Source organism: Hypanus sabinus, chromosome 6 (genome assembly GCF_030144855.1).
Source record: "Hypanus sabinus isolate sHypSab1 chromosome 6, sHypSab1.hap1, whole genome shotgun sequence".
Classification (NCBI taxonomy): Eukaryota; Metazoa; Chordata; class Chondrichthyes; order Myliobatiformes; family Dasyatidae; genus Hypanus; species Hypanus sabinus.
The window spans coordinates 53,213,485-53,226,713 of record NC_082711.1 but is presented as its reverse complement, the minus strand read 5'-3'; the positions used below and the strand labels follow the sequence as shown (position 1 = coordinate 53,226,713).

The 13,229-nt window shown below is 38.7% G+C and overlaps 1 protein-coding gene across 3 annotated transcripts in view; it reads left to right on the top strand.

Annotated features, from left to right (window-relative positions):
* Positions 1–7,015, top strand: part of plxdc2b (plexin domain containing 2b) — a 435,240-nt gene extending 428,225 nt beyond the window's left edge. For all 3 annotated transcript variants that reach the window (XM_059972140.1, XM_059972142.1, XM_059972141.1), the window contains exon 14: positions 4,968–7,015. In XM_059972140.1, the coding sequence (XP_059828123.1) occupies positions 4,968–5,087 (120 nt within the window). In that variant the 3' untranslated portion in view covers positions 5,088–7,015. The remainder of the gene's footprint in view (positions 1–4,967) is intronic.
* The last annotated feature ends 6,214 nt before the right edge of the window (positions 7,016–13,229 follow it).

The window sequence follows — 13,229 nt, the reverse complement described above, 5'->3', positions numbered from 1 at the left end:
TTGGTGTAGAAATAGCAGGGGCTCTGACAGAAATATTTCAAATGTCATTAGAAACAGGAATGGTGCCGGAGGATTGGCGTATTGCTTATGGGGTTCTGTTGTTTAAAAAGGGTCCTAAGAGTAAACCTAGCAATTATAGGCCTGTCAGTTTGACGTCAGTGGTGGGTAAATTAATGGAAAGTATTCTTAGAGATGGTATATATAATTAACTGGATAGATAGGGTCTGATTAGGAATAGTCAGCATGGATTTATGCATGAAAGGTCATGTTTGACAAATCTTATTGAATTTTTTGAAGTGGTTACGAAGAAAGTTGACGAGGGTAAAGCAGTGGATGTTGTCTATATGGACTTCAGTAAGGCCTTTGACAAGTTTCCACACAGAAGGTTAGTTAGGAAGGTTCAATCATTAGGTATTAATATTGAAGTAGTAAAATGGATTCAACAGTGGCTGGATGGGAGATGCCAGAGAGTAGTGGTGGATAACTGTTTGTCAGGTTGGAGGCTGGTGACTAGTGGTGTACCTCAGGGATCTGTACTGGGTCCAATGTTGTTTATCATATACATCAATGATCTGGATGATGGGGTGGTAAATTGGATTAGTAAGTATGCAGATGATACTAAGGTAGGTGGCATTGTGGATAATGAAGTAGGTTTTCAAAGCTTGCAGAGAGATTTAGACCAGTTAGAAGAATAGGCTGAACAATGGTAGATGGAGTTTAATGCTGATAAGAGAGAGAGAGTACAGAGAAAATTTACTAGAATGTTACCTAGGTTTCAGCACCTAAGTTACAGGGAAAGGCTGAACAAGTTAGGTCTTTATTCTTTGGAGCATAGGAGGTTGAGGGGGGACTTGATAGAGGTATTTAAAATTATGAGGGGGATAGATCAAGTTGACGTGGATAGGCTTTTCCATTTTCAGTCGGGGAGATTTAAACAAGAGGACATGATTTGAGAGTTAGGGGGCAAAAGTTTAAGGGTAACACAAGGGGGAATTTCTTTACTTAGAGAGTGGTAGCTGTGTGGAATGAACTTCCTGTAGAAGTGGTAGAGGCAGGTTCGGTATTGTCATTTAAAGTAAAATTGGATAGGTATATGGACAGGAAAGGAATGGAGGGTTAGGGGCTGAGTGCGGGCCAGTGGGACTAGGTGAGTGTAAGCGTCGACACGGACTAGAAGGGCCGAGATGGCCTGTTTCCATACTGTAATTGTTATATGGTTATATTGTAAAGATGGAATACAAAAGTAAGTTAGCTAGTAATATTAAAGATACCAAAAGTTTCTTCTGTTAAACTGTATAAAGTGTAAAGGGGAGATGAGAGTCGATATCACAATGCTAAAAAGTTATGCTGGAGAAGTAATAAGGGGGGGACAAGGAACTGATGCACGAATTGAATAAGTATTTTACATCATTCACTGTTGATACTAATAATATGTTCCAGGTGTCAGTGGTCATGAAGTGCCTGAAGTTATCATAACTAGAGAGAAGGTTCTTGGGAAACTGAAAGGTCTGAAGGTAGATAAGACACCTGGCCCCGATGGATCACACCCCAGGGGTCTGAAAGAGGTGGCTGAAGAGATCATGCAGGCATAAGTAATGATATTTCAAGAATCACAAGGTTCAGGAGTGGTTCTGGAAGACTAGAAAATAACAAAAGTCACTCCACTCTTCAAGAAGGGAGAGAGGCAGAAGAAAGAAAAGTAAAGGCCAATTAGCCTGACCTCAGTGGTTGAGAAGCTGTCGATTGTTAAGGATGAGGTCTCAAGGTACTTGGAGGCGCATGATAAAATAGGCAACAGTCAGCATGGTTTCCTCAAGGGAAAATCTTGCCTGACAAATCTGTTGGAATTCTTTGAAGAAATAACATGCAGGATAGACGAAGGAGAATCAGTGGATGTTGTCTACTTGGATTTCCAGATGGCCTTTGATAAGGTGCCACACATGAGGCTGCTTAACAAGCTATGAGCCCATGGTATTACAGGAAAGATTTTAGCATGGATAAAGCAGTAGCTGATTGGCAGGAAGCAAAGAGTAAGAATAAAAAGGAGCCCTTTCTGGTTGGCTGCCGGTGACTAGTGGTGCTCCACAGGGGTCTGTGTTGGGGCCAGTTCTTTTTACATTTTATGTCAATGATTTGGATGATGGAATTGGCAATTTTGTTGCAAAATTTTCAGATGATATGAAGATAGATGGTGGGGCAGGTTGTTTTGAGGAAGTAGAGAGTCTACAGAAGGACATAGACAGATTAGGAGAATAAGCAAAGAAGTGGCAGGTGGAATACAGTGTCAGTGAGTGTATGGTCATGCACTTTGGTAGAAGAAATGAAAGGGTTGACTATTTTCTAAATGGAGGGAAAATATAAAAGGCTGAAGTGCAAAGTGACTTGGGAGTCATTGTGCAGGATTCCTCAAAGGTCAATTTGCAGGTTGAGTCTGTAGTGAGGAAGGCAAATGCAATGTTAGCATTCATTTCAAGAGGACTGCAATGTAAAAGCAAGGATGTAATATTGAGACTTTGTAAAACACTGTTGAGGCCTTGTTTGGAGTATTGTGAAGAGTTTTGTGCCCCTTATCTTAGAAAGGATGTGCTGAAGCTGGGAGTGGTGAATCTGTGGAATTCTTTGCCACAGGCAGATGTGGAAGCCACGTTTCTATGTATATCTAAGGCAGAGGTTGATAGATTGTTGACTGGACAGGGCATGAAGGGAGATGGAAGAAGGCAGGAGATTGGGGCTGAGAGGAAAATTGGATCAGCCATGATGAAATGACAGAGCAGACTCGATGGGTGAAATGACCTACTTCTGCTCCTATATCTTATTGTCTTTTTAACTTCATGACACATGCAATTGCCATACCAGACTAGTTTACCTGAGTTTTCTGTATAAACCTCCTGATCCTCCTAAAAAATGGAAAAACATTGGCACACTTTCCTTTTGATTGCTCCTATGTGCTGGGCGCAGGACAGGTCATCCAATATGTTAACACACCGGAATCTAAAGCTGCTGACCCTGAGTGATCCCACTATATAGATTGGTGCCTGTTCACCCACCTTCCCTTCTCTGAGATCAACAGCTGCTTTTTAACTTTGTTGACATTGAGCGAGAGGATGTTATTGCTACCCCACTCAACCTGGTGGCCTATTTCAACCAAGCAAGTCATTTGTGAAGTATAAATGATGTAGGCATATACTTAAGAAGGAAATTAGAAGGGTGAAAATGTCCAATCAGATACCTTTGGCAGACAAGTTAAAGGGGAATCCTGTAAGGTTCTGTAAGTGTTCTGAGAGCAAAAGCTAGCTCGAGAGTAAGCCTCATTAAGAATCAGGGTAGTGTTCTAGATACTTTACCACAGGAATTAGGAAATATCCTCAATGAATACTCCTGTTTATATTTATTGTGGAGTAGAACATGGAAGTTAGTGAAAGAAGAAACCAATGATATCCTGGAGCATATCAATTTTACAAAATAGATACTGAAGGTTTTGATAAATCTTGAACATCTGACCAAGATGCTATGGGATGCAAGAGAGGAGAATGCTTAGGCTTTGGCAGAGATGTTTGTATTCTCATTAGTTAGGGGTTAGGCAGCGTAAGTCTGGATGACAGTTAATATTGTGCTTTTATTTAAAAAGAGCAACAGAGATAAAGTAGTGAAATATAGGCCACTGAGCCTAAAACCAGTAGGGGAAAGTTCTTGGCAGCAATTCTGCGAATAGGATTTAGGTTCATTTGGAAAGCCAAGGATTAATCAGGGATAGCATGATTTTCAGTGTGGGATAGCATGATTTTCAGTGTGGAAGATCATGAATTTGAGTTTGTTGTAGAGGTGAACAAAAAGACTAAAGAGGGTACAGTGTTAGACATTATCTACATGGGCTTTACCATGGTGTTTGACTTTCATTCAATCAGCTGATTCTTGGGATGAAGGGATTGTACTATTACCTATGGCTAACACAACTGAATTGATATTATTTGGAGTTTCAGAAAATGAGGAGTAATATTAATAAAACAGACAAGATCCTGAATGAGCATAATAGGAAAGATGTCAAGATGTTATCTCTCGGGGAATCTCAAACACAAAGTCACAATTTCAAGATGGGGACTGTCATTTAAAACTGAGGTGCATTAGGAATTTCTCACAGAGGATGGTGAATCTTTGCGTCTCTTGTTTTTAAGTTTTTATTTTGAATTCTTTGAGGGGGCAAATGTTGGCATAGAGTGGAGCCCGTGAATGTAATATATTTAGATTTACATAGGTCATTTATTAAGCTGCCTCACAGAAGGTTACTATAAAAGTAAAAGGCTCACGGAATTATGTGTACTGAATTACTATAATTAAGGCTTGGCTTCCTGACAAAAGGCAAAGTATTATATTACAGTTAAGAAACTGTAACTTATGAGGTTCCTCAGTAATCATTGCTATTTACAACCTGTAATGCTGACTTAGGCGAAAGAACCAAGTTGTAATTAAAGGTTAAATGAATACAAAATGAATTGCTTTGTGACTAGGATGCCATCCACAACAGTTCAGCATCATAAAGTCTCTTCTTCCCATCACATCACATTGAAGTAACCTGTTCTGAGCAGCACACAGAGATGGACAGAACTCAGCAGGTTAGGCAGCATCTATGGACTGTCAATATTTCTGGTTAAGATCCTTCATCTGTTGCTATTCTGTTTGTCAGTACAGGAGAAAGCTGGTTAAAAAGGTAGTCATACAAGTTCATTCAGAAGTATCCCCTGGGACTAGGCATAAAATACAAGGTTTCCATGGAAACATGAAAAAATAAATAATTATTAATCTTCTATTGCTGAAGTAATAAGATACTTATCTATATTCGTTAACTTTATTTTAAACATAGACTATTCAGCTCACTTTCTGCTGTACACCTGGATTTCTATGAATTTCTATATGCAGTTATATGCATTTTGTCACAATGTCTGTGCTAATTCATTTCTGTTTTCTTTTAGCGTCGCCCCAGTAGATGGCCTGCAATGAAGTTCAGACGTGGCTCTGGACATCCAGCTTATGCTGAAGTGGAACCAATTGGGCAGGAAAAAGAAGGTTTTATTGTATCTGAACAGTGCTGAAACTGAGAAACAAACAGTGCACCAGTGCTGGCCTATGGATGTGGGGTTATGCTTTGAGGTGGATAAAGAAATGAGCTGAAGCCCACTATCCACAAAAATAACTACTTAAAGATCAGTTCAAAGTAAGAAAGACAAACATTTTCATCTACAAAATCATCACCATAGTCTTCCTTAGTAGCCCTGCAGACTTCACCAGAGTTTCAAAAGAATGACATAGCATTCCTATTTGGCAATTGTGGAATTGGATGAGCATTAGTGACACAAACAAACTGCAAACGTGAAGAACGAAATTCACTCCATCTTTACTTGTTCAAGTAAACCCCAATAAATTACTTCCATGGGAAAGGAAAACAATTTCACTTATCCATGTTGCAAATTTAGCTACAAGCATGTGTTTAACCAATCATCAATCAGAAAAAGTCATGAATAGAGTCACTGACTTCAGCATTTATTGTGATTCGTAAAATGTATGTACATTAAGAATGGACTGACATCAGGTGGTGGCAATGTGGTTAATGTGTGCATTTTCTTCATGATATTTTCTAATGGATTATTTGGTTTCAGTATCAATCGCTATTGTGGGATTTCTTTTCCTGTAGATGAAATAATGTACAATGTGTGGAATGTCGTGTCCCATTCACAAAGTTCAGCTGGAAAAGGGTTAGGAGATAATTTAGACAGAATGATGCATTTAACATTTTGCAAAATGTAAATCTAACATTTTTTTCTTGAATTTAGTTTGTTTTCCTTAGTAACTTTATACATTTCTAATGTACACTTAAGTTATCAACAATATCAACAGTATCTCCAAAGTATTATACACAACAAGTTAACACTGGTTTCAGATTTCTAAGCAATTTGTAAGATTTGTGTTGCTTACTTTGCTCCAAATGTGCAATGTGTCAACTTTTGGCTGAAATGGTAGTGAAACTGATGAGATTTAAGCAGCCTACAGGAAACCAAATTCTGGGTAATTTTGCACATCCAACTGGTTCTGTTGTGTAGTGTATGCATTAGTTAAATAGATGAATATATTTTGTTTCTTGATAGTTTACACAAGACAGGTTCTTGTGCTCCAGATTGTGAAAAAAATATTATAGTGTATTTTGTTTTCCATCCTGAAGAAGAGTGTAACATGAGCTACCCTCTACTTAAAATGGAGTTAAAAGTGAAGTTTGAGATTAGAGAGCTGTTTCATTGACAACAAAGAAAAATCACTTTTAACTGGCTTTACTGAAAAGGACTGTCTGCTTATTTTGGGGATTTTTTTTGTGCTGTAAGAGTAGGCTGTCATGAATATCTCCAGGTAAGTATTCCTAAATAAAATCTTTATTAATAAATTTTTCATTCTTCCAAGTAAAGGCACCTGCAGTTATTAATGTATTGAAACCAGCAGATTCAGATCTAATTATGGATAATTGATTACGTTCAGCTTGCCAATACCCTAATGAATAAACAATAAACATTTCACTTCAATTAATAAGTGTTGTTAGTGAACCAAAATGGATTTATTTTTCAATAAACATTTTATGTAAAAGCATAAAGTAGGGGAACCCTAGTTCAGTTGGATTTAGTTTAGTACTGTCATGGAAAACTACTCCAAAATATGCTTCTGAGGTTTATAACATTGATAAACAGAAAAGATTCTGCAGATGCTGGAAATCCAGAACAACACACAAAATGCTGGGTGAAGTCCTTCCCAGTCCCAATGAAGGGTCTTGGCCTGAAATGTCAACTATGTATTCCCTTCCATAGATGTTGCCTGACCTTCTAAGTATCTCCAGCATTCTGTGTGTGGCTCATTATCATATTCACACCAATAAAGAGGGTGGTGGTTTTATTTTAATCATTTTCTAATGAGAAGAGCTCCTGGAATGGAAATATTTGTAGTTACATACTTAATAAAGGAAGCAGATTATCACAAGCGATTAATTTTCAAAGTTCAAAGTAAATTTATTATCGAAGTACATATATGTTACATATACAACACTGATTTATTTTGTTGTGGCATTCATAATTTTGATTCAATATTCAGTAGTTGCAAAGTTCTGTTGTGCAGGACGCTTTCTGAGTACAGCTAGTACAGGTTTGTATCTAATATGACAACAAATAACTGAATGAACATTTTAATGGGTTATGTACTTGCCTCATGAGGAAAGGCTTTGGCTTTAACACGCGCACTGGGTGACAGATTGATGGTCCGTTTTTAAACAAGAATTATTTGCTACCACTGCTGCTAAATTAGACATCAACAATGCAGAAAGTGTATGACTTTGCACAGCTAAAGATATACACAATCATGGGAGAAGTTCTGGCAACATCTCAATGTCTGAGGTTTCCATTGGGAAGAACAAAACTCAAAGGCAGGGTTTTTTTTTTATTGAGAACAAAGAATTACACCAGGCACAAATTATACCAAAATTTTTGTGTCACTGAGTACAAGTCCATTTGGATATTAGTCATAATAGCTGCTGGAGCATCATCTGAGATATTATGAAGTAATAAGATAAGGTAATCAATACAGAAGAAATATATTTTACTGTAATATGCAAGCTTTATAAACAAGATTAAAGAATGAAGCCATAAAGGACTTAAAACTGTTAAACAATTAAAGAGATAAGTTAAGATTCCAGCAAAGAAAGATTTGCATCTGTCTAAATTAGTTCTAGTCATATGAGCCTCATTACATCAGTATCATAAACACAAGGGATTTTGCAGATTAATCCAGAGTAACACACACCAAGTGCTGGAGGAACTCAGCAGGTCAGGCAGCATCCATGCAGAGAAATAAACGGTTGACATTTTGGGACAAGACCTTTCATCAGGACTTGAAAGGAAGGGGAAGAAGCCAGAATGAAAAGGTGAGAGGAAGGGAAGCAGTACAAGCTGGAAAGTGATGAGTGAAGCCAGGCGAGGCGCTCCGTCCCCAACAGGGATGATTTCCCAGTGGCCAACCATTTTAATCCCTGTCCTAACGTATTGGTCCATAACCTTCTCTCCTGATAAAATGAGGCTGCTCTTGAGCTGGACGATCATGTTTTGCCTGGATAGTGTCCAATATGATGGCATGGCCGTTGATTTCTCCAACCTCTATAATTTCTGCATCCTCCACCTTCTCTCCTTTTTCATTTCCTCTTCTGGTTCCCCTCTTACCTTTTTTCTTCTCCTCACCTGCCTATCATCTCCTTCTGGTGGCCCTCTTCCTTCCCTTTCTCCTAAGGTCCAAGTTCCTCCTATCAGATTCCTTCTTCAGCCCTTTTACTTTTTCACCTATCACCATCCAGGTTCTTACCTTATTAAACCCCTTCCCCACCCATCTACTTTCCCCATCACCTGGCTTGACCAATCACCTTCCAGCTTGTACTCTCCTCTCCCCCGACTTCCTTATTCTCTTATTCCCCCTTCCTTTACAGTACTGATGAAAGATTTCTGCCTGAAACATCGACTGTTTATTCCTCTCCGTAGATGCTGCCTGATTTGCTAAGTTCCTCCACCATTATGTGCATGCTTATGCCAGAATGTAAAGAAACTTCCTGAAATATGCATCAGTGTTTCATGTACAAGACTATATCCTCAGCATTGTTTATTCATGTTCAATTCACCCAAGGAATGCACCTATACTCAGTTGTCATTATATTAGGTACTTCCACTACCTACTAAAGTGGCCACGGAGTATATGTTCATGGTCTTCTACTGCTGTATCCCTTCTACTTCAAGGTTTGACATGCTGTGCATTCAGAGGTGCCCCTCTGACCTCTCACATTAACAAGGCATTTTCACCCATGAAACTGGGTTTTCCGTTTCTCATACCATTCTCTGTAAACTCTTAAAAGATTGTTTTGTGTGAAAATTCCAGGGGATCAGCACTTTCTGGGATACTCAAACCAGTCAATATGACACCAACAGTCATTCCACAGTCAAAGTCACTTAGATCACATTTCTTCCCCATTCTGATGTTTAGTCTGAACAACAACTCAACCTCTTGACCATGCTTTAATGCAGTGAGTTGCTCTCACATGATTGGCTGATCAGATATTTGCAGAAACGAGCAGATGTACAGGTGGACACCTCACAAAGTGGCCACTGAGTGTACATATAGATTAGATTTCAGGAAAAGAGCATTATAAACTCCAATATGCACATACTGCCAGTCAAATTAATTTCAAATATTGTCATTCTGAAAGCAAATTAAATTAATACCTTCATGCTTCCTATGCATCCATTTGTGGAATTCCAAATGCCTTGATCCCTCATACTTTTTAATTATATTTTTGATTCTCGGGGAATTCTTAGGTCCATGTCTTGTTTTTTTTTCATTTATATTATTCTGATCTTTCCAGATTTTTATTACTAGCATCATAGAATTCCATTTTTCATTTATAGATATTCTAATGATGGCATTTTAAGATTTGGCAAACTTTGACATCAATTCCACTGATATCTGAATTTCTAGCTTGGGGATACAAAGGCCTTTATCCCTAGCATTTAATTCTAGTAATATATCAGCAATCTTATCTAGTAAGTGCAACATTTCTGATCCTTTTCTTGATGAATCAATATAAATTGATAAAAATAATTCATGGGCTCTAACTGAAATTAATCATTAATAAAATCTTGGAATCATAAGGTTTTAATATTTTCCATCATTTGCGTTGGTTTGGGACCCAATTTTCTTAAATCAGAACACTAGTACTACATTAGGAATAAGCTGTTGATGAAGTAATCAGGTCAATCATTAATTAGAACAAATATAAGCAAAGGAACAAAAGAGCTACAAAATATAGGAATTGTTAATCAGATCCGCCCGTACTGGTGGGGAAAAGCTGAGCCAGTTTTACTGATGGATAACTGATTTTGATACAACAAAACAAGTGGGATACCTAAAGCTGTTGAATTCAGTATTACTCAGGTTCACACTCACTGGAATTGGTTATGTTTGTGGCACAGATGTGACCTGCCACTTATCAAACCATGCCCAGGGGAACTTGGTCTTGCTGCAAGTAGGCTTGTCAAGGCGCAAATGGCATTTCAATGTAGCATGTAGGCATTTCACGTTCATCAGCAACCTTCCCAGTTTCCAATGTTTTGCTAGAAGGAAGATCATCGGTAGAATAGACAGAAGCAATGTGGTTTTTTTTAAAATGCTGAGAGATTGAGAAACATCAGTGTTGAAAGGGTGTCCTCAAAGATTAGTCAGTGAAATCTAACTTTCCAGTGCAGCGTCTATTTAGGAATGTAAAGGGTAAACTAAGCATCATTACTTGAGGTTCTCATTCCAGTTATGTAGGATGCTGGTGACACCATGTCTTGAGTAATGTACATATACAATTTTGATCTGCTTATCTGTGTTGTCGGTACCTGAATAAGTGGCTGGACTGGTTAACCTGAGTAATAGATTTCTATCCCTTCAGGCCAGCTTGCATTTCTCAGCTGCCTGAAAGAAGGGAAATTCAAGTTAAGGCTACATGCAAGATGATTGTGGATTTGAGGAGATTATAAGATAAGGGACAAGGAGGACATGAGATAAAGGATGAGAATGAGGATGCCAGTATCTTTCAGTCACTCCTTAACACCCTACATCACCTCCCTCTGCCCCACCCAAAGACTCAGTTATGACTCCTCAAGTTATAACACAGTGCTGTGCATTCCATAGGAGTAAGATAGTGGCAGATCGTCTATCCCCTGGTTCACTGATACGGCAGGAAATCATTGTCCTGTGATAGCAGGAAGTGTGACAATACCACACAATCTGTCATGATTGAGGGAATGACCGGCAATGAAACATGGGAACAGTAGGAGAAGTATGGAAGGGTGCAAAGCGGAACATGGATGTTGGAGACATGAGACATATTGACTGATGTTGATAGAGATGGGTGATGAGGATCAGTGCATTCGGCAGTAGGTGTGAGTTTCATGCAGTTGGTGGGTTGTAGCATTTGAAGGGGCATGTGGGGTCATTGACTGATATGCACCACTACAACCAGGTCCTCAGAGCTTGGTTCTAGGATGCAAGTCCTAATTCTCCCAAAGTGACTACCTAAAGAACAATCTGCCCTTATCATCTTGTGACAAGAGTACAGCATTGGAAGAAGGTAGAATGATCTGCCCTTTTGACCACGTGACAAGAGTACAGCATTAGAAGAAGGTAGAACCCTTTCTCTCTTTATGGTTTCTCTGGCTGCTTGAACGATTCCCTTTTGTCAACACTTTTTATTCCCTCCATTCTGAAACCATACATAATCTTGGCTAATCTCTTTAAACTCTTGAACAGGAGTCTATCAAGTATTCTCCAGCAATCAATAAAGAAAACATCAATTGTTGACACGTATCCACAGTACTAAAAAAAGAAAGCAGGTATCACACAATGTTACAATTCACAAAATCCATGCTAGCTTTTACAAGTTAGTTGGTACTTATTAGTGCGTGTTTGATAATTGATTCAGAATCTTCCATTGATAATGTTTGACTTGCAAATTTGAAGTTACATAGATTCTCACTCCTCCTCTATATTTTGAAATAACCAAACCCTGTATTCAACATGAATAACAATTTACATTTACAAAACACCTTTAATATAGTAAAACAACTCTGAATGTTTTGTAAGTGTGTTATCAAGAAAAATGTGACACCAACATGAGAGAGTGAATACAATAAAATTTGATTGAAAAGGCAGGTTTTAAAAACTTCTAACATCTTAATTCGGGGAGGGGCAAACTAATGTAGAAAGCCTTGGGGAAGAAATTCCAGTTTAGGCAGCTAGACAAATGAAGTACAGACATCAGTGAAGGATCTATTAAGGGAAAGTGTCAGCACAAAGGACTTCAAAGTAAAGGATGAGAACATTAAACTTGAAACATTTGACCAGGAGCTAAGCAAGGGTTACTAAGCATGGTAGAGTCTCATTTCAGCAGTGAACAATAGAATTTCAAACAGTGCGGCACAGGAGGAGCAGACTCGTTACCCTATAATTTCTGAGCAGACTGTGATGCTAAGTTAAACAAAACCAATATGACTGCATGTGATCCATATCTCTGCATTCACTACAGTGAACAAAAACGCAGAATGCTGGAAGAACTCAGTGGGTCAAGCAGCATCTGTGGAGGCAAAAGGTGCAAGTCAATATTTCGGTTGAGACCCGGCAATCAGGGCTAAGAGGAAAGAGGAAGGATTGCCAGAACATGGCAGTACAAGATGGGTGAAGCAGAAAGGTGCGATAGAGAGTGGTAGATAAGTGCAAATAAATGGAAAGGCAATAATATGCTGATTGAACCACTGGTTGGAATGGAGGGGATTGAGTGAACAAAGAGGGAAGAAAACTATATGGCCTGGTGAGTGTATATGGGAGTGGAACACTGGCAGTGTGGGTTACCTGAAAAAAGAAATACAGTATTAATGCCATTGTTTTTCTTCTAACTTACATTTTTCCTCCCTGTTGCGATGGAAAACATAGAACATAGAAATCTACAGCACATTACAGGCCCTTCAGCCCATAATGTTATGCCGACCATGTAACCTGCTCTGGAAACTGCCTAGAATTTCCCAGCCACATAGCCCTCTATTTTTCTAAGTTCCATGTACCTATCTAAAAGAATAGAACATAGAAGTCTGAGGACACACCGTTCGGTGTGGGAATGGGAAGGAGAGATAAAATGATATGCACTCAAAATCTCCAGTGGTCACTGCAGGCAGACTGCAATGTGTTCTGCAAAATGGTTGCCAAGTCTACATTTAGTCTAACCAATGTTCAGGAGGCCAAATCACAAATACCAAATGCAGGAGAAACACAGGTTGGAAAAGGTAAAGTTGTCCTCTGTTACTCCTGGAAGGTCCCAGAATGATAGTAATGGAGAAGGTGAAAGACAATTATGAGTGAAGCAACCAGTGGTGATATTGGTTACCCTGCAGTTGGCAGTATGATCCATGCAGGCAAATCTTAGCGCTCAAATATTATCAGATTACTTCACTCTATATTAAAGATTTCAGGATGCCCAATAAATTGGATGGCCTACATTTCGTCTTCAAAGTTGGCCAAATTGTAAAAATCTGCCTTTATTCTTTCCACCTCATAAAATGTTATTAGAATTCCTGACTGGATATCTATGAATCAAGCACGTTCAAGAAAAAGTTGCCGACATCAAGGGC